General features: G+C 40.0%; 1 protein-coding gene across 6 annotated transcripts in view; it reads left to right on the forward strand.

Annotated features, from left to right (window-relative positions):
* LIN28B (lin-28 homolog B) overlaps nt 1-19,731 on the forward strand; it is a 90,940-nt gene extending 71,209 nt beyond the window's left edge. For 3 of the 6 annotated variants that reach the window (XM_048937128.1, XM_048937126.1, XM_048937127.1), the window contains exon 5: nt 16,715-19,731. In XM_048937128.1, the coding sequence (XP_048793085.1) occupies nt 16,715-17,084 (370 nt within the window). In that variant the 3' untranslated portion in view covers nt 17,085-19,731. The remainder of the gene's footprint in view (nt 1-16,714) is intronic. The other 3 variants (XM_048937130.1, XM_048937131.1, XM_048937129.1) reach the window with 1 other exon arrangement.
* The last annotated feature ends 3,051 nt before the right edge of the window (nt 19,732-22,782 follow it).

Raw genomic sequence — 22,782 nt, forward strand, 5'->3', positions numbered from 1 at the left:
CTTCCTCTAAGCAATCTGTTTATTTTTTTCTGCCTCTGTTGCATTAATTTGAAGTGCTGTGAATGATTTGAAAACAATAGGAGATGCATATTAAAAAGTTTCCAGTTGTAGTGTTCTAGTATTTCACATCAATGCTAATAGTTTAAGTGTGGTATGGTTTCAGGCTTCAATTTATTAAAATGGTAACCAGTCTTAAATAGGATAGAGCTGATTAAAAATAAATTCACACACTGTAGCAGAAATTATATTCCTATCCTCTACTTTTTTTCTATGCATCAGTGATAGAGTATTTCTTTGTAATGTAGAGAGGAGTTCATGTTTCAGGTTTCTTGGTGACCATTCTTCAAAGGAAATTTTTTCACCGAGTGTAACAGTAGGATTATATAAATGGGGTCTTAAAGCTAGTAGTACTGCAATGCTGAAAAGTGTTCTGAAGTATCAGTAACATATACTCTGTGAAGCCCAGTATGTAACCCACTAAATGTGTTTCTAGGCTTCCAAAAAGGGATAGTGAATATTCCCCAATGTTTCCAAACATACTTATTTTCCTACTGTTTACTAGGAATGAGTGAATTTTCAACATGTACTCGTAACTACTGAACAGCTCTGAAAGTATTTTATTAAATGTTTATTTGCTAAGTTGAAAATGCAAACCAGTTTTAATGCAAATCTCTCAATTATCCCATTACCACAAGAAGTGAAATGGGTATTCAAGTCCTGAAATTTTAATGGCCCCCTTATTCAAGATGTCTTTAGGTTTTCTTGCTGTCATCATTATTAGAAGAGAGATATCAGCTGAACTAATTCATGCTACAAGACTTCACAGGAAAAAAAAGTCTGCATCTATTTTTTCTAACTTATATGTGTGTGATACTAACTGTGAGGGTAAGAGGCAGGGCCAAAGTATGGAAATGCAAACTGCTGCCTCTGAAGGAAACAAAGCAGCAAGGAAGCTTAATGTGCTGAAATCAAGGGAGGTGTATCCATCTCCCTTCTATACTGAGGTGACAAATATCACAGGCTTTGTAACAGCTATCACCTGGGGATATTAACTTAAGGTTCAAGAGAGCTCATGAAAGAAAGGCTTGAAAACTGCAGGCAGCAGCAGCGCAGCCAGTCCGATCTCAAAATGTGTCCTACAGCCTTGCATCCTATTAATAGAAAGACTGGGAAAAATGGCTGAAATGCAGTGTGTTTACTGGTTGTAAATTGTACCTTAGCTTTATTGTTTTACCTTACCTAGCAGTTGTGTTTTGTCAACTGGGTGGTTTTCTTTTTCTCAACCAATGGAAGTGTGCTAAAAGTAATCTGTTTGGCTTTCAAAAATAATTTGTTGTAGTGTATAACAGAAAATTACCAAGTAAAATAAGCTTCATTACCATGTGAACTCCAAAATGGGCAAAAACGAGTTTGCCGAATGCAAAGCTTTATTTCTGCTGACACTTTTCTCGTTCCTCTGTGAGTTACAATTTGGAATTAGAAATATTTTTAATTTCATCATTATTAAACTGCTGTATCTTATGCATTGAACCCCACTGAGCCACTTGGTAACATTTAGGAAAATGTTATGGCCTTTAAGGACAATCTTAGCAAAGAAATCTTCAAAATTATTTTTCTTAGTTGCACCTTTTAAAAGAGACAGGATTTAAGTTTGGCCTTCTTCTTGTGGGGAGAAGGTAGGGGTTACTGTATTTTGCCTTTCCCCCTGACTTGTCTGTCCTGGAGTTCCTCAATTCGTTGTTCTCCCTCACTGGCTGCAAGCTGTGGTTGCCCCAAAGCTTTTGTGTTGCATTACAGGCTCCCCCAGAAGGCGTTTGGCTGGCATTTCTCCTGCTTTTGGGGAAGTGTCTGTAGGAAAGGAGAAGCTGATCTTCCTGACCGTGTCCGGAGCAGCTGGGGGAAAGAAATCATCAGGTCACAGGTTGCCTTCCTTAGTTCATGCTGCAGCAGGCTTTGTTCGTGCTGTTGGGCTTCAGGTCCCTCCTGGCTGCTGTTGCCAAAGGCGCACAGGCCAGCTGGGAACAGCAACAGTATAACAGATATCCATGAGTTGTGTGCCTTCTTCACCCTATGAGGCACTGACCTGTGGATTTGGTGAGGGGATTTCCTTCCTCAAACTGCCAGAGTAGTGCGAAAGCAAGTAAGTTCAAAGAGGTTAGAGAATTTTCTCCATAGTATTGACTGTGGCTTCTCAGCCCCTTTAATAATCCGGTCAACCCTGATGCTGTAAAAGCTTCTGTGTAGTTTCTGTGACAACAGATAAGTGTTTGCAGCATCCCTCTAATATCAGTTATGACTTCATATACTAGACTTTGATATAGCAGTCTTCTTGAGCTGCTATATCAAAGTCCACCTCCAGAAGAAAACAAACTACTTTAGCACTGCTACTCAGTGCTGCAATTCAGACATTCCTGGCTACAGTCTGCTGTTCATATGGTGTGGCTTGCTTTTCTCCAAAGGTAGGCCCATTGGAGAGGAAGGGCTTTGCACTTCTCTCATCCCGTTCCCATCAGCACGCACCACACCTGCAGTAAACAGGGAGAAAGTCATCCCCCCTCCCATTCACTGATCATGTTCCAGCAGTGCCAATGAAACCTGCTAGAAGGCCAGGTGTAGTCATTTGTGAGCTATCTTTACTCGGAACTCTTCCTATTTTAATTCTTCTCTCAAAGAGATCAAGACAGGGAAATTTGACCACGTTTTCAGAAGGTGATGAGTAACAAAAATTACGCAAGCACAGTTTGCCTGGATTGGGTAGGAAAGAAATTACATTGTGACTGTTGAAGAAGTCAGTGATGATTACTGGGGTGATTATGGTCTGCTGGAGCAAGATCTAAGGCTGCATGGAAGGAAGAAGCTGAGAATTTTCAAAGAGTATACAGGGAAGTGAGCCCAAGGTAATGTATGATATGCTTCATTAGGACACAGGACTTGGTTCTACTCAAGGACTGATAGATCAGGATTTTAAGGAGGGCAGGGGGAGAGTGGGGGAGTAGAAGGGACCTGCTGCTGCTGCTAACAGCCATTAAAAAATACAAAGCCAGCTGCTCTCAGAGCAGAGCTTGATCCTTTCAGTGCCTTTAGCAGCGCAGTATATATTCAGAGGAGGGGAATTCATGAGGCCCTATGGACCTACACCATGGCATTACACAAAAATGCAAGCCTGAACAATGGGTGGCCTCAGAGGTTCCATCTGGCCTGCCATTAACAAGGTTAAAGTAAAGTGGGCTGCTGTGTCTGTGCTGCACACAATTTACACTTCAGATGTTTTAACTTCGGAGCCGGACTGGAGGGAGTGCAGTTCTGACTGCACATGGCAAGGGGCTTGTCACATGTCTGGCAGACGTATTTGGCATTGATGCTCTTTCACGGATACAGCAATGTTATTTGGATAATTTGTAAGTACCCTTTTCAAAGTGAAGGCCAGCTCTTTTGACTAAGTCATTAAAGATCTATATATTCAGTCAACAAATGGGAATTGCAGTCGAGTCTTATTTTCTCAGGATATTTTAAGAACATAATATTAGCTAGCAGCATAGAGGAAATGTTGCAACTGGTATTTCTAGCACAACAGCGTGGAAACTGCAATCCACTTTTCAGCTAAAAGGGATACTGATACATACATAGAAATGTATTCTATTGTAAAGCATTGAATTTTTGGAACTACCAAAATACTTATCTGGTAGTGTTAAACATGGTAAATAGTTTGTTTTCAAATTGGGATATTTGCACTTTAATAGGTTTTAATAATGCTGATCATAACTGTAAGCACTAGTAAATTTAATAAATAATCAGTTAAAAAAAAACAAATACACTACCCCATTATAGTACTGCAATTCTGAAAATATATTTTAGTCACAGTCTTGTACTTTTCAAGACAGCACACAGGTAGACATCTTTCCAGTGCTGTAGAAAAAGCAGAGATTATGGCTGCTGTGGGCAGGTATCCTTTACATTTTATTCTTGATTCATTTTTTTCGTCCAAATTGCATTGAGTTGCCTTAAAACAATATAGAACCCCTAGACTGCCTTCATACGTGTGTGTTTGATTTTTTAAAAATCCTATAATTGACCAATGAAAAAACAGTTTATAAGTTATTACACCTGAAATATTTTAATATATTGCAGTGGTTATTGTTCTGTTGATATCAGATAATAGTGACATTTTTACTTCTATTTTGTGTTAGCTTTATTCATGAAGTAAATGATACTTTTGTAGAGAGGTAGTGCTATATCAAGAAGTATGGACATGGCTGAGAGAATATAGTTGTAGCTGATTTTTGGATAATTTCTGTGCTGACCACTAGGAAATCCCAGGTACCAGATGCTGTTTCATGCTGCAGTTTCTCTGGCAGCAGTACGTGAGGGGATGATGGGAATCTCAGTGCTGGTCTGTTCCTCTCCATCTCCTGCCTGGGTTTATCACACCCATGGTCATGCCAGTGCAATGGCTTTTTGCCTCAGAGCTGGAGGTGTGAGGTGAACCAAACTGAATGAATACTGCAAAAATGAAAAGCAAGTAGGTGAATTATCTGAAAACTTCTGCTGTGAATGAAATGCAGAGCAGCTGAGCTGGACTCCTGGTAACTGCTTACAGTGCTAGATGGCTTGCAGTGCTCAACCATGACCTTTGGCAGATCCCTGCACCCTGCTGGTGTGGCATGCTGCTGCTGGTTTGTTTCACTGCACGGAGTGTGAAACCAGAAGGGCACCACAGGAGCAGTCACTGATGCTGCCAAGACAGCAGTGGTGGCACCTGGGCTGTGTAAAGCAGTGCATGAATTGGGAGGAAAGCTACACAAATTAGTTTGTAGAAGGCATTCTGATTCAGGCTTTTAGCCATGATGGAAGCATGTGCCTTCCTTATCTGATTCTTCTTTAGTGCTTCCTGCCAGACTGAAAAAGATGTGTGAAGAGTTTTTTCTGCACTTACTCAGTTTATTTCAACAACCCTCCTTTTCCATTTAATTTTTGAGTTGCAGACATAAGAGGAATGGCTTTTCACAACTTGCTTATGACTACTCATCCTGGTGGTTGGACAGCAGTAGGAGGGCTGTAACATGGAAGACAGCTTCCAAATCAGATATATATTATCTAGGATGTGCTTGAGTTTTGTTCTACCTCAGTGAATTCCAATTGATTTGTGACCTGTTCACCATAAGGCACTGTACTGTTGTACAATGATTATTTTCTTAGTTTACCATACGTAATCCAGAGGGGCACACTCATATCCTCAAAGCTATGAGGAACCTGATTGCCCGAGAGGTCCATGAGTTTCAGACATTTGAATACCTGTAAAAATTTGATTTTACCTGACCCCTAATCCTTTGGAAATCTATTATCAGCATCTCTTTTTCAGATCTAGTTCCCAAAAGGTTCCTTCTGTATTTTCTCTCGCTGATGTCATTTACTTAAATCTCCATCACCAGTTTCAAAGCCTGATAAGACTTCCCCTGTAGGAAGTATAGGGACTGTGCTTGAGGTTGAGAGCCATGGGTGAGAGCTGCAGTTTACCTTCAGTCTGGAGTTAGTTGGTATCAAGTATTTATTTACAGGTTTGTTGGATATTTAGAAGTTCTGTAAGGAGCAAAGTCAAAGGGATCTGTCTTGACTTAGGAGCATGGCTTTCTGGCCTTTCAGTTTTTCAAGAGGGAGGCTGGTTTAGTAAACAGGTTGTTCCTGGAAGTATCCAGGAATACTGTGAGAAACATCAGGTTATTAAAGATCTGGGCCCTTAGTCTTAGAAGGCTAAAGCTGCATAGGTATTATAATTTTTGATCACACAGGAGGCATTGGGTTCCTAGGTGCAACATTTGAGTGCTGCCTGGAGCCTCAAAGAAAACTGATGTATGTGCTGTCTAGATATACTGTGCCTTGTATCAGGTGGGCTTTCTACAGGACAACTGGAAAATCAGTGCGCTGATAGCAGAATCCACAATATTGTCAGGTTGGTTCCTGAGTCTTGGTTTGTATGACCCAGAACATTTTAACCTATACAAAAGTCACCACATATCTAGAAGAGTTCACGCTGTGTGTGTCTGAATGCAAGGTCCTTTCTGTCTGGAGGCTGTTGTTCTCTACAGATGGTGGCCTTTTGAAGAAGGATTAGTAGTAGATCCTTCTTGTGAGATAAGAAACAAGGGTTGCTCTTCTCCACTGTCTCAGGGGAGCAGATATTGCTTACCAGATCCAGCAGGAGGCCACCATGTGGAGGAAGCACCAGCACAAGATGCAAGGATACTGAAACTGAGGAAAGGCAGGCAGGGATGAAGGATCTGGATCTGGGCTATGCAGGCTAATGAGTGCAGTTGTAAAGCATACAGCAACTCGTAAGACTGCTGTTGGGATTTTTTTAATGATACAAAAATAGATATCCAGTATTGGCATCTGAGTTAATTAGTTGTTGCAGGGAGCTGGTTTGTGGCCCCCCCTGTGCTAAGGAGTGACTGAGGAAGGGCTGGCAAAATCTAGAGAGGCTGACGTGGGGCTGCAGCCCTGCTCCAGTCTGGACTGTCTGTGATTTGCCTTCTCCTCCAGCTAGCAACGAATATTTATCCAGAGTGGCAAAAAATAGGTCTAGTTCTTTGTTCAGCTGCAGTATATTTGGATCTTATGGAAGGATACTTGCAGTTTTTCCTGTGGAAGGTACTTAACCACAGGAAGAAACTAGCTATTAGCTACTGTTTCCAGTAAGGGTTAGTATGGATTCCTGTGAATTTTGACATTACACATTCCAATCATAGCCGCTGCAGTATGTTCTTGTCAACTTTCTGTGTCTTCTAACTTGCCCTCAGAACCCCAGATTGAAGGAGGGCAGACAGGCTGACAGCATAACTGAGTAATCGTCTATTTTGCTAGAAGTCAGGATTTACACTCCTAAATGGAAGAAATGTGAACTGTCCCCCCCCCAGAAATTCAGTATCTTGCTGACCTGTGCATACTTTGCGTAAATGAATGCAGAAAAATATTTATATGCCTTCTTTGGTCCCCCACCAAAAGTCAGATTGATCATGAGCAACTTCTGGGCTTGCATTAAAAATATGTTGGCCTTTCTGCCTCTGCGTGCTTCCAGTCTTAACGTTTCAATTTTCCTGCCCTGCACAGTGAATGCTGCTGGATAACTAAAAAGCCGTTTGGTTTAAAGTACAGATGAAATGTTAAGGCACAGACACAGTAGTGGTGTTAATCACTCTTCTGCTTTGTGACTGCTTTCTACATTGTAAATTCAGGGCTTCTGTAATTGAAGTTGTGACTCGGGTATGAATTGCTGATCAGAACTACAGATAGCTGGTTATGCTGTGCTTGGCAAGCATATCCATCTCGTCTTTCTTACTGTTTTTCTTTGGCTAGTGCATGTGGTGTCCGAGTAGTAATCTGCCATCTGCACTGATCATAACTAGGTGTTCATATCTGAATTGTTCTTTATTTTCAAACGTTCTCTTTAAGTCTAGGGTTCCAATTTTATATAAATCTCTTGAATAAGATTTCATTGGTCATGGCAGGAAAACTGATGCTCAGCCTGTAAACGTCCTTCTTTTGAAACAGTTAACTCATTCTTTCTTAGCTTGGATGGCTGAGTATGAATGGCCAGAAGAATCGAATATGTCACTCCTCTACCTTGGCCATAGTTCTTTGGCTTTGCTATTCTAAATATTTTGTTGCGTTATACTTTCAGGTGTGACATCAGCTAGCACAGACAGATTCACAGGTGAAACTGAGGTGCTTCCTGCTCATGCAGTACGTGAGGGAAGAGCCTGCACTGCTGTAGTGTGACTTTTAAGTACTCATACACAGTGAGAAATTCTCTTCTCAGTTACACTATTAAATTTAGCCAAGAACAAGCTCCCTGAAGTTAGCAAAACTGCTCTGCGTTTACATTTGTGTGACTGACAGCAGAATTAAAACCATTAAGATCGTCTGTTTCTGGATGATGCAGTCTTTTATTTATTTATTCATTTATTTATTTTTAAGTTTTCTTCATCTCATTGTTAGCGTTTTACTGAAGTGAACCACATAACACTAATCATGACCCAGAGGGATAAAGTGATATGGTTTACCAGGTATTGCAAAATGCTTTCATTAATGGTTGATTATTTATAACAGTACACAGAATTAACAGACTTCAGAGGAAGAAATACTGAGCTCAAACTCATGCCATCCCGAGACTAAATCAAGAAAAATGAAACACCAAATTTTGAATTAGCAGTGTTGTTTTTATTGTGCATAAATGCGTGTTTTGTTGGTGATTGTTTTTTAAAACAAATAATTATACAGAGAATTAGCAACCAAGATTGTTGTAAAATAGATTGGAATAGAAAAACACTGAATTAATTTACTTGTAATTCTCAATACCTGCCTCAGGTAGGAATTAAAAGCTTTAACATTTGAGTCTTAATCCTTTTGCTGCCGAAATCCTCTTTTCACGCTTTGCTGTTGCCTCTGCATTTTGATATGAAAAGCTTCAAGTTAAAATCTTAAGATGGTGTAAATCTCTTTAAAATGTTACACAAAATGCTGAGTTCAACTTCTCTTTAGTAATGTCAATATATGGAGCTTGTCCATGTTAGGTGTGTTAGGTGCAAGTTTGGAAAAGTAAACTAGGAACTGACTACTTTCTTCCTCAGTCAGTAGATCACTGTGATGCAGATTTCTCTTGGCACTAAAATGTGGCAATAGAGCTACTGAATAATCTAATTCTCCCTGCAGGTATTGAACATAGGAACTTGCAGCACAGTTTCATGGAAAACCATCCACCATGTTTGTTGGCCTTTTGCTGGAAAGGGAAGCCCTGCATGTATTTCATGTGACATGAGTTATTCTATCAATTCCATGAGCTCTGGAATGAACCCCAAAGGGATAACTGACTTGGCCTCATAACAACAAATGTGGTGGTAACTGTCCTTTATTTCTGAAGAATGAAGATGTGAGGTGCTGGTCACATTCTGCAGTCCTTAACACTTGTGAAGCCTATGCTCATGCAAGTCATTTGATCCATGATAGGACAGCTTTTTTGAGAATCTACTTCAAGATTGGGATTTCAGTCAGTGCCTACTTTTGTTGTCTGATACTCCTGAAACTTTGTGTGTGATACTGTTATAAGAGATATTTGAAGTTACGTGACCCTCAGACTGGTTATGAAACTTGTATTTGCTGTTAATGACAGAATAAGGAACGAGGGGGAAATGGCAGTTTTTTACTACCAGTTCCCAGTAACGTAATGGGCTTTTATCAGGACTGTGCACTTAGCTGTTGTGTGGATGTGGAGGCGCTGCCGCTGGATCTGTGCTGTGTGGATCTGAGGCAGATCAGGGTAGGCATGCTGCGTAGCTCAGGAGCAGCACATCTCTGACCCAGGCAGAGCAGAGCCTGTGCACCATTACCTGTGTTACTGAGCCACGGTTCAGTACTGCAGGCACTGAGAAGCAGCTTCACACCAGTCCAGGTCTGCCCAGTGCTGCGAATGGGTAATGCTGGCAAATACATGTCTCAAGTCTGGGCACACACTGCAGGGTACCTGTGGTAAATCTTTATGGCAGCCTTTCCACCAACATGAACTATGGAAAATAACTATTATTTTTAAAAGTACTGCGTAGATAATTGCTTTGATGGAAAATCCTTTTTTTCTTATTCCCACAGAAGTGAAGGCTTACAAATATTCAAAATATCTGGGTGTGTGGTTTCGTGATGCAAAAAGATTAACAGTAGGCTTATTTGAAAAAACAGCATAGCAGCTCGTGTTGGAAATGCGTGATATATGAGTGTTTAAACCATTAAACCATTACTGATCTTAAATCTGCTCTATCTGGATGGGTTGGAGCTGTTGAAATACACACAGCCTTTCCACACGGTATTGATACTTCTGGATCAAAACCCTCTCTGGTGTTATGCAGAAAAAAAAGACCTCATTTTGTAAGTTGGTATTTCAGGAGTTCCTAACTGTCAGTGTAAAGAAAACCCTTTTATTGTAAGGAATGAAAAGAACATCCAAAGCATTCCTCCTTGAGGATGCATTTCATAAGGATTTTTTATGTGATTTATGCAAAAAATAATTTTCCTTCATGTCTCTGAAGAGGGCTGAGTGGATAGCACAGATAAGGTTTCATGGAAAGCAAGCAAGAAAGGAAACGATATTGTGGAGGTTGTTTTTTAAGAGCTGGTGTCTGTGTAGTTCTTTGTGCTTTGTGAGCCACCTTCCATTTCATTGTTCTTCTTGTTTTTTTGAGGAAAATAAACGCTTAAAAACCATCTTTCAGTAAAATTGTATTAGCAGATTATAAACAAATTTCTTTGCTCTCAGTGAAGCTGACCAGTGCCCCAAAAGGCCTGGTTTATCTGACAAATCCACTGCGTTTTTGTCAGCGTCTTTGTTGGGGGGGTGAGGGGGATGGGAAGCCCACACAACAAAAGACCACAACCTATTGATATGGCTTCTAGATGCGGGGGGAAAATAGATTGATTTAGAGCTAAGCACGGAAAACTATTCGATCTGATGAGTTTACGATTGAGCATTTTTGTTTATTTATTTGTAATGATAGTATGCACTGTCAATATTCTACCCTGTGTTATTGGAAGCTTCGCAGAAGGTGAGTTTGTGTCAGCATGCTGGGGCTAGCTGCAAAATGAAAGAAAGCAACCTTAAAAAAAAAATGGAGGGATCTTGTTTTCCTCATTGAAATTGAATGGCTTCAATAACGTGCTGTAGGATTAGCCAGAGGAATAGATAAACACTTTTATTTTATTTCTTCTTTATTTCTTTTGAAGAATCACGTTGGTATTAAAAGGCTGTGGCTTTTAATCTCAAATACATAGAAAGGCATGGTACATTTTCACACTGAGTTTTACTGAAGAGTAGCAGCCTGCAGTTAACTTCCCAGCATGTCACCCCTGCGCTGCCTTTTCTGGGGCAGCATTGTGGGCACAGGGTTAGGACAAATCTAGATGTGGCCCCTGCGTACCACGTTCTGGATTGATACCATACAATTTTGCAGTATGTCTGACAGAAAATAATTACAGTTTTGAGATTCAAATAATTGTTGATCTTTTCTCCTGGATTAAAAAAATGAGATTGTTGGTTTTCTATCTTAGCATCACTCTGCTTTCTGGGTACACCGTAAATGCTCTGATGGAGAAGCTAGATGCTCCTTTCTCTACTGTATTTAACAAGATAATTTTGTGTGGCCTTGAAAGATTAAAAATACAGTTTTTGAATACTAATGCCTCATTAGACCATTCTCAGAGTTACTTGTATTTCCGCTGCATTCAAAAATAGCTTAAGAATTGCGACTTAAAGAACAAAATAGCATAAGAACTGAAAAACCCTTGTTTTTGTTTTGTGAGGAGAAAAAATTACCCTCTGGGCATGAGCAGGCAGCACACAGATGCCCAGGGCATTTTGTGTACATCACACTGACTGCATTTATCTTGAATTAAAGTCACGATCAGTAGCTCCCAGGCTGTTTGAGAACCCCTCTCAGCCCCACAGAGGTTTTTGTGACCCAGTAGTGTCCTTTTGCGCTGCCTGTCCCTAGGTCTGTGGGGCCCTTGGAGAGTAAAACACCTCCATTTTGTCTGAGATGTTTGTTTCTGTTACATCAGTCAGAGCTGAAGCTCCCTTCCCAGCTAAAGAAGGAGGCTGAAGCCATCTGCAGTGGATGCTGTTGGCAAGAATGTCCTTTCTTCAGGTAGTTGCGAAAACAATGAAAAAAAAAGACAGCATATCTAGCCAGGTATGGCTTTAAGCATTCCCTTGTAATTATTTGATCCACTTTCACTGCTTTGCTGGCTTTCAGCACGTTGTGAAAACATCATACTTGCATACGCCATTATGAAACCTAGCTGTTTTTCAAAGCATTTGAACTGCTGGATGAAGCATTGTTTACCATGGTGCTGCTTTTGTTATCTGATAGCATTCCAAAAAATAGAAAGGGGAGCTGGTGTTGGGAATATCACAGTGAATTATTTCAGACATTCTGCACTCTTCCTCCTTACTTCCCTTTGCGAGCTCCATCAGATATGAAAACCACTACCCCCAAAAATAGTCACTAGGGCAACCCTAATGCTTTTCCTCCAACAGAGTGGAGCCACACAAATGATCCTCCTCTTGTTGTATATATTGGATTATCATCCAAATCATATTACGTGAAGCAGAATGAAGAAGCAAGCGGTTGTGCTTACCCTCCTTACTGCTTAGCTCAGCTGAGCTGTTGTTGTGAGAAACGTGTTGGTTTGATGGCTGTGTTGTCATGCTAAAGGTGAGAGGGTTAGAGAGTGCTTGCTTGCTGACTATGAGGGGACTACTGGGACAAGGCAGAACAGCTGAAAACTGTATTTTATTTTGTTTTTGCATTTGGTTGTTGTTTGGAGTACTTGTCGTGAATTTGTGGTCATCGGCTTTTTGGAATTAACACAATAGATTATGCTGGAATCCATAGGCTTTCTGCTTGTTCATTTGTTTCTTTTGTGTGTAGTTCTGTGTAAACACAAATCCATAGCAAAGGAGAGTTTAGAAGTGTGTTTAATCTTGTGATATGTTCTTTCTTTATTAGTAGAAATTAATGCTACTGGTTTTTGGAGAGTACTGAAATACAGTGCTAGATAAGTTCCTCAAGATATTCCTTCATTAAAATCTTCATCCTTTTTGTATCATTGACAAGTCCTGATCCCCCCTTCCTGCCCCTGCTGTAGTGAAGGAAGGATTCCCATTCAGGAGAATTGCCATCTCTCTATTTACATTGTTGCATTATGTTGAGCCTAAAGCTAGCAGTAAATCGTGAGAGGAGATTCCTTTTTTAGGAATCTTTCTTGCTGTTGCCTTTTTGTAAGGGTTGTTCCTACTCTAGAGGCACTTCTAAGGGCTTCTTGTGGTTTATTCATCTCATGATGCAATGAGCACAGACAGCTTTACTTTGTGTCTAACTTAAATTATTTCCATGGTGTTTCTGAAGAAGTATTTACTGCAGTTGCACTTAGGTAGAGTTTTTGAAAACACAGTTGAGTGAGAGCGTGCTGATTTTCTTAGCAGGAGCCAGCTTGCGTGTTGTCCTATGTATTTGTAGAGATAGCACTGTGGATACATAAATCTGTGTGCAAGTATCTACATTATCAGTTTTCATTATGTTGTAATGTAGGTTTATACGGCACAGACAAGCCAAGAGCTGAAGCATTTTGGACAAAGGGTTAATACCATACCTTAATGTGCATGGATGCTGCCACGTGGTGTCATTTGTGAGCTCCCGAGATGGCTGCCCATTTCCTTTGGGTGTAAATCCCTTGAGAGGGAAGGCTTCTGAGTGTGGGGTGTGATCTCTTCTCTTGGTAGGAGTGATTGACAAGGAATGAATACATAGTTAAAAGAAGGGAGTGAATACCACCCCCCTGTTTAAGTCCAGGCACAGCCAGGCTGGCACATACGTATTCTAATGCGACACTATAGCCAGATGCTTGGGTTGGTTAGTCACAAAAAGCATTCCTGAAAAGGCAAATCATAGTTTAATTACAGCGGCTGCAGACAGTATTTTATTTTACAGTGACATTTTACAAGGGATTTGAATAAAAGCAGAGAATATTTTGCAAGTAAGATGTATTGATAAAAATATATGCAAAAGGTGACTGAGGCCTCTTGAGTGGAAACGGGGGCCCTGACAGCAGGTTCTTGGTCAATTGGTGAGGTGAAATGGTTCACTGAATTGGATAACACAGCGCATACCATAGTGACTGATTAAATTGATTTGTCCACGGCTACCACCTCCTCTGCTACTGAAGCCCTTTAACCTATTTTCAAACTTTTTTTGATGATCCTAAATAAATGTGATGTTACAGAAGGAAGCCAACACAAATGCATTTGCAGCTATAAAATTCTGTGTTTCATAATCAAGGTAAAATGCACTTTTTCCTGAAGGCACGCTCATGAGTGATGTTGTATTATGCTGTACTTAGATTTAAAAAAAACCTAGGAATTAGTTCACTGCTAGAAGCAAACTCACAGGACATTAATAAATACCATTCTTTAATATAACCTTCATTATAATAAATACCACATTTGTGAAGTCCTAGCTGTATTTACTGGGGGGAGAGAAAGTAAAACATTTAAGAGGTTTTGTTGTTGCTGTTCTTGTAGGGGTCTTGTTGCTGTTCCTATGTTTTTCCAATTGCAAGTTTTACTGTCTTATCATTTTAACCAGAGGATGTTTAGTAAACCTGTCAGGGAAATATAGTTGAATGCCTGTTAAGACTGAATGCTGCTGTTAAGCAAGGCCATTAATTTAAAAATACCTACAATGATTTGGAAAAAAAGCACTTGGTTAATACTGTTTATTAACTTAAAACTTTTTATACTACAAGGAAAAAGGCTTAATGTTTCTGTCTTAAACTAGGATGTTCATATTTTACAATATGTTTAGTATTTTTTTGCTAGGAAGATGTGTACGAAATGACAGTGGGGCATCTACGTATTCTCTCCTTGGCTGAAGGGAAGCTTTACACTTCATTTACTCATGAGTTATTCCATACTATGTACAGGCAGACTAATGCTGGCATAGCCTTCAAATTTCTCTGAAAATCACGTAATTCTGTACGCTGATGGTGAGGAAGTAGAACCATTTCACCTAAAATTTTCTGTTAGTCTCTTGAAATAAAGATAGGGTTAGCATCTTGCTAGTAAGGAAAAAGAAATATAAATAGAGAGGCTCTTGGGACTGTTTCTTTAGAGCGGTTCTGTGAACTTCAACAGCCATTTTGTAGCCTTTTTATCAATTACCCAGTTTTTACCAGTAACGTTTTTATGTAGACAACATATATTCTGTGAGACACCAGCTATACATACAGCTTTGCATGGGCAAAACTTCTTGGGTTTATGTAGACTAACAGTGATTACTGAATGCAAGCTCAGAACAGTGCCATGGTACTGCCCAGGAATCTGAACGTTTTGATGTGGGCTTGAGCAAAAGCACGTTGCATGATTATATATATACCTGCATTTGCTTGTACATAGAGTCTTCTTGAATTCTTCATGCTTGTACCAAGCATGAGTATTTGTGCTATTTTCTTTTTAATTGATTCTTGCAATTAAGGGAAAGAAAAAAAAAATCATTATTGGGTTAGTTCTCTTCAGCAGAATGCTAAGATGATAGTTGATTTAATCCATATGCATTCGGTGCAAGTATTTGTAATACAAAAAAAAAGGAGAACCATAGAAAAATAGTCAAAGTAAGAAGTCCAGTGGTGGACATGACCAGCATAATTTCATCAGGTAATTATTTCCCTGTATCAGGTGTCAGATTAATATAACTCAAGGGTTCACATTCCTGGTGCATGTTATAAAGAGGGAGTAAAGAGCAAAGAACTGTTGGAGATTTCTTGATAATAAGATTAATAGAAGTGTTTACATTTGGGCCATTTTAAAGACTTGCTGTTGCCCCTGCAGCTTGGAAGAGGTGCTCTGCCGTGTGTCTGCCTCTGGCAGCTGTTCTTTTGAAGATGACACCCCAGGTCACCACCACTTGCAATGCGGTTTGGGAATTCCAAGAGAAAACAAACAAACCCTGTTTTATGACTCTTGCTAGGGCTCTATTTATTTTGTTTTGAATTTAAACCATAAAAGCCATTACCAACCCTCTGAAACATAAGCATCGTAAAAGCTTGGCTGCAACCCTCCCCTTGGTGTGCCTTAACTGAGGCAGGGTTTCGGACGTGATCTCGTATGAGGCTGAAGAGTTTTGGGGCACAGAGTATCAGAGAAAAGGCAGCACATTCTAGGAGACATGGCATAGTTTGAGGCAGCTCCTTAGGAAAGGCCAAACGTCTTTTCTCTGTTTGTTTCTCTTTATGGCCATGACCCAGCAACTCGTGAACTGAAACATCACCGTGAGTGAAGAGCTGGGTCCTGGTGGCTGCCCCCTCTCCTCACCCTGCTCCGAAATGTCTGTCTTGTTGGGCATATGAAGTAGTAGCTCACAGGAGTTGAATGTATAAATACTTGGGTAAGCAGAGCTGTTTGCTGCAGAGATGCATGAATATTTGGTGCCCTCTAGTGGGGTCGGAGCTATGTCTGAACCCCAGCATCTCTCCTCTGGGGAGAGCCAGGAAGAAGGGCCGACGCAGGGTTTTTGCTTGTTTATTTGATTTTTGCATTCAGGATTTTAGCGTTGTATTCATGAAATTCTCAGTGTGCAGCAGGGTTTCCTAATGTAGTTGTACATTGCCAGTGGCTTTTTTGACAGCGGGATCCTTGCAGTGTTGTTCTCATGGTGCAGGGGCTCATCTTAACCACCGAGGGCACTGAGGCATCTAAAGGCTTTCATCAAAGTATAATTAGGCCCCTGCTTGTGCTTGCCAACAGATTCAGCCCCTGTCAGCCAGTAGAAAGGTCCCGCAAGTTAGGAGCTACTTAAGGCTGATCTTTTTGTTCAAGGAGTACCAAGGTTTTTCATAGCAAGATACTGACTGATAAGGACTATGGTAACAGAATCCATTTCCCAGTAAGTATTTGGTTTGTTGTTTGTTTTTTTTGTTGTTGTTGTTTTTTACCAGCATGACAAAGGGGTGCATTCCAAGTGTGTTACTTAAAAAGCAAAACTGCTTGTGGCAGTGGGATGTCAGTGCAGATGCTCCTGCTGCTTCACCAGCAGACAGGTTGCCCTCTGAGTTTATGATGCATAAAAAAATCTTGACAATTTCATGCTGCATTTTATAACCAGCTGTCTCTTTTCATTTCTAGATGCTACAACTGTGGTGGCCTCGATCACCATGCTAAAGAATGTAGTCTACCTCCACAGCCAAAGAAGTGCCATTACTGTCAGAGCATCATGCACATGGTGGCTAACTGCCCCCATAAAACTGTTTCACAACAGCCCACTAGTTCTCAGGGAAGACATGAAGCTGAACCCCAGCCTTCCACTTCTGCTTTCCTGAGAGAAGGGGGAGGAACGTATGGCTATTCATCTCCATCGTATTCTCAGGAGGGAAGGTCAGAGATCTCAGAGCGTTCAGGCAGGTCACCACAAGAAGCTTCTTCAAGTAAGTTATCTGCATCACCCGAAGAACCAAGCAGAAAGGGGCCTTCTGTTCAGAAAAGGAAAAAAACTTAAAGCATTTTCCGTAACTTTCCATTTTCTTTATCCTCTTGGGATGTCTACCTCATGCAAGTACAGGGGAAATAATTTCATTATCAGTAGCTGATGTGGAATTTTAACTACTGTTGAGGAACTGTGATTTTTTTTTTCTTTAATAGACAAATCACTCCAAGCAAAATCCATTTGAGCAGGGTGCATTGCATTTTACCTTCTGTATGTGTGTGTGAGTGTGCACGTGCGTGTATGTATACGTATCTATGAGTATATATTTTTTTCATCAGGACACTCTCCAGCTCCCACAGTGTTACTGTGAAGCAATAGACACAGTACCCTTAAATGTTCCTGAACTCATTCCCAGAATCTGTTTTCAAACATGTTCAAAAAACAAATAAGAAAACCCAAGAAACCTCGCAAAATGAAACAAACCAAATCTGAAAAACCACACTCAGAACTAAGATAAAGACTGTTACTTTCTTGTGAACCAAAGGATATGTTCATATTTTAAAGCTGCCATATGGTACTAAAGATACTAAGACATCCCCCAGCCATCAATTTGAGTTACTTTCTTTGTCATCTCCACAGAACATCACTTTCCCCATTCCCACCCCTCCACCCCCATGCCTCAGAAGGGCAGTGTCACAACTAAACATAGCTCTCATTGCCACCGTCCTTTGGTGATGAGGAGTTTAAAGCTCCAGAAAAGACAATGAATGTGTAGTTTCTGTGCTGGTTTCTCAAAATGTTTTGTTAAAGTAATATGAGTGTAACTGTAATTTAGATGATTGTTGTGTAGGGGAGACTGTGTAAGTTGTTAAAGAACAAACCTCTTTGAGTGGTATCGGGATACCATTCTGTTGAACCTTTTGTATTCTGTGAACGTTTAGGGGACCTTGGTGGCAGTAGTAGCAGCAGCAGCAGCAGCAGCAACTTCTCTTGGCCCCAGGTAGTGCCCTGCAATTTGAAGGGGACTTGTCCCTTATTTACTGTTGGGAGAATTGTGTAGGGATTTTTGTTGTTGTTGTCTGTTTTTTTTCTAAAGAAAACGAAATGCAAAACTAATAAGATCCTGAGATAAATAGTTCCTTAAGATAAAAGGTAATTGGGTACTCACAGTTGCTTAGCCAGCCTCTCTTTCTGATGATGCAGCACGTGTACATTAAAGAAGGACAGGTGCCTGCTGTGTACAAGCCTGAGTGAAAAGGCACCTGCAAACTTGCCAGAAGCCATGGACATCACCTGCTTCTTGTGAACGGGGGACTGCTGCTGACCAGCCATGGTCTGGTGTGTGCTGGGACCACACACTTCTGCATTACAGAGGAGGAAGATTGGTGGTCTCAGAGTGAGACTCCCTGGGCTGCAGCCCTTGCTGGGGGTTAATAGAGTTGGAGCCTGTCAAAACTTCAAGTCACTTCCCATTTGTAACTTCTACATTACCAAGTCATACGTACGATAACATACTTTGACAAATCCCATTGCAGATGTAAGTTAATTAGAGAAACGTATGTAATCCTTAGCATTGGCAATAAGCACAGGCTGTTAAAGCTTGAAAGAGTCAGGTAGGTTTAAGCTAAGATAATCAAACAGAAGAAACAGCCCGCATGGGAGGCTGCAGTGAGCCCAAGTCCCAGATGTTGGAACTCCTGCAGCCGGTGGCTCACTGTGTGGCCGCTCCCTTCCCAACTGTCCTGCCGGTTGAGACTTGTACTGCTGCTGCTGCTGCTGCTTCAGTAAACAGGCAGTAAGAAAAAGCCTCAGCAAAGGGCACAATTTCCAGACAATTATTTTGTGTGAATTCCTAGCCAGTGTTTGCGAGAATCTCAATGGTTTGTACTGAAGTTCTCAGTGTGCTAAATGCAAAGCTTACCTTTGACGATATTGAATGTGATATATCTATAGAGAACTTCCTTGCCTTACGTGAGGATAGTAAACCTATTTAAATTATGTAGACAAATCAAAGTGGCATTGCTTAACCTTCTAGCCGGTGTAAAAACCCAGGTTAAACAGCAAAGATGCAAAACTTAGGTCACTTTGAATGTTTAAACCAAAGTTCCTTATAGAAATAGGCAATTGTGGATTTGAGAACTGGTCATTCCCTGTTTATATGTAAGAAGTTCAGAGCTGAGATGAGGAAATATTTTCAATGGGCAGATTTTTATTGGTGCTGTTTGAAATCACTGTGTGCACCGAAGTCAGACTGAACTGCAAAGAGCACATACCAAACCCTATCTTATTGTTGATAGCTTAAGGTTTTATTTTTATATATTAGAATGTTATCACTATTACATAACATACTCAGGACAAAGAACTTTGCTCAGGGAATATACCATGTAATGTTGTTTTTACTTTACAGAATAGTCTACCGACTTACTCAGAACAAACCAGATAGACTTAGCCCTTTTTATCTCTCTATAAGTATTATGTACTGATGTTAGTAACTACCTCTGAGTTGACATAGACCTACATTTCTGATAATCAGATTTCAGCGTTTTGTATTATAAGTTCCTGTGAAGTGAAAAAGTGGCATTCTGTACTGGTTGCTTATGTGAGCATATGTGTCTACATTCACAGGGTCTGAGCTTTCAGAGAAGCTGCACAACCACAGCTCCCACTGGCTTCGAGTTGGAGTTATGGTGCTTAGCTTTTCTAGCAGGGGAGGGGGTGGGGGGAGGGGGAAGAAAACCCACAAAGACATCAAGCCCACTTTGTTTACATAGGCGACAATAAAATTATTGTTCTGTTTACAGCAAAAGGCTACCTCATATTTACTGCATAAACACACCTTTGTGCTGCTCTGGCCTTAAAGGTGGCTGTTGATCTATGGTACATACTTTTTATCTGTACTGAATATGTAACTGATGTTTCACCACTGCATACTTCACGGCAAATACTTGTTTAAGATGAAGCAACCATTTGAAATGATGAGAAGTTTCCAGACATTTCTTTAGAAGTTTTTATTTTTCTGTCTAAAGGATGATGGGCACTGTTCACAAAAAATATCTCCCAAGCAGACAAAAGTATACATGCCTGAGTTAAACATAGCAGAGCAAGCTATGGCAGGTAACTACTTACTTAGCACTGGGCTGCTGTAGGAAAAAAATAAAAAATAAAAAAAATGTAATTACACTCCTTCAATAGGCTGCTCCAAATAAGCAAATAACACTTGACTGGAAGAGGCACAGACTTGAATTTGGGATTCTTCCTTCAAATCTAAGGATGTAATTAATATTCTACAGCATTGGCTCAGCCTTGGTTTCCCCTATTCACCAGCCCGTCCTTGCCAGAATGCCTCACAATAAAACTCATTTCAGTAGAAAGAGCTCAGGTACCAGCTCGGAGAGATGTATATTTCTTCAGACAATACTGGAGATGAGGTTAAACCCGAAACAAAATCTCTCCATCTCCTTCACTCCAAAACACTCAATTTTGATCTAACCATAAGGGACATCGTGAGATACTTTATATTCTCCCCTGGGGAGAGTTAATGGAATCTATTTACAAACTAAAGAAATTAAGCCGTGAAGAACATTTGGAGGAAGAGCCAAATAACTTTTTGCTGTAGCTGCTGGTAAGTCTGGCACTGTAGTACCATCTGCAGTATTTTGCTTTTAGCTAGCTCTCAGGGAGTGCCAAAGAACACATCTGACTCCTACTTTTTCCCTTTGTAGGCCATCTTTTTCAGCCCAGCTCTATTCTGCACCAGTGTTATCCTGGAGTTCCTGCTTAGTCATGCATAGTTTTGTGAATAGAGCCCCATAAAAAGTGTTTATAGATCTTGTAACATTCTTTGTAAGAAGAATTATAAAAGAACATGGGAAATCTCATTGAGTCTTAAATTTAATTTAATTAATTTATCTGTAAGAAATGTTTATCATAAAAATATATATGTATTCCCCTGTGCTAGATATAAAAGTAATTGGGAAGATGCGTACATGTGCAGGTGCACTGATTTTAATTTTCTAGAAGTCTTAATGAGATTTGAGTATTGTTTTAGAAACAAGCAGAGCCTCATTAAATGCATCAATCTGATTTTGCTTAGTTTATCAACAGCCTCTTCTTTAGGATACGTTGGTTGTGTGCGACCCCGTTACAACCGCCGACTGATAGCAAGAGGTTGCTTTATGAACACACCCTTCTTTCCAATGCTAAAACAGAGCTGTAAATTAACAGCTTTGGTAGTGTTTTTGTAAGAATGTTGAAAAGTACCAAGGTATTTGCTACCATTCTATTTGAACCAAATGGAAGAGCAACCAGCTTTACAAAGGATAATGGTTTTGACTACCTCTTGGATTACTAAGTTAAGCAACAACTGGCTGACAACCATCACCAGACTGGCTTAAACTAGTATGCGTTGCTTGTGGTAATAATAACAATAACCATACTAGAGACCAAAGTGAACACTGATTTCTATATGTCTTTAATACTGTGTCTTATCTAGTGTTTTTAAATTATCTTCTGTAGTATAGATTACCTCATTGTCCATTTTGACTTGTATGTTGTTTACAAGGTGAAATAAAGGAAAAAAAATCACTTGCATTCTATGTTTTAAGAAAAAGACAGCGAGTTGACATTTTGAAGATCATTTCACCTGTTTACTGTCTTGAGGGACTAAAGCACTGATTGCCTTTCTACATATCATGTATTTTATATTCTCATTTCATGCCTAATGTCTTTTTTTTTTTTTTTTCCTGTCAGTCATGGATATTGTGAGGTTTAAAAGAATTACTTGATTGAAAATAAAACATATAACGTTGGCATTTACACAAGGCCTTCGAGATTTTCTTTATTTGGATGATTAAAAAAACCACTGCGGTCAGTGTTCACTTAATTTTAGGATATTAACCTGCAGAAAGATAATTTGCTGTATGTGTTGTTTGTGGGGGATTTGTGGAGGGATGGTGGAATGGTGAAATAAATTATTAGTGCATACCTGGCTCACACTACCAGTACTGCAGAAATTGCACCCCAAACCACTTTCAGCTATTGAAATTAAACTGCAAGATTATAGCTTTGGCTTCTTATTCTCTGTGAGAATGCAGCGGTCATTAAAGTTATCAGACATCTGGGTTGTTCTCTAAGATGAAAAACTTTCGGTATTTAAGCCTTATCCTGTCTCTATTATTTCTTTCGTAATCTGCAAGCTCACATGTATCTTTTATATGCTAATTTGAAGTAATTTTAGGTGTTGTTTTTCAGAAATGAAGGGGCTGTCATCTGCCATTACATGGAAATGTCATCTCCAAATTACACGAAGTATCTTAGCGAATTCTATAGCATTAGCTCATCATTTTGCACTAAAAAATGGGAGGACTTCAATACGTCAGCTGCATAGCCATTGTGCATCAGTACAATCTCTACCAGTATGGGAGATTGGCAGCAAAATATTACAATCTCTGAAATACAAAGTAGAAAAGCATCATCTACATTTCCAGTTGCATAACTTTTTATTTTTATTTTTATTTTTTTTTTACCTCTGGATGAGTGAGCTGTGAACATGTGAGCTATGAACATGTTCCCCCTCTACTTGTAGCCTGATATTTCCTTCTTGACTAGTGCAGTACACAAATTTTAGATATAGATTATCAGACGTACCATGCCAAGGAGAAGAAATGCTTTGGTTGAAGCTTCCTGAATAGTCAACAGAGTAACACCAAACTCACAGGCACAGCTTTTTCCATTTGCTTACCTGTTATGTAAGTCTTAGGACATTTGCTTC

Source organism: Lagopus muta, chromosome 2 (assembly GCF_023343835.1).
Source record: "Lagopus muta isolate bLagMut1 chromosome 2, bLagMut1 primary, whole genome shotgun sequence".
NCBI lineage: Eukaryota > Metazoa > Chordata > Aves > Galliformes > Phasianidae > Lagopus > Lagopus muta.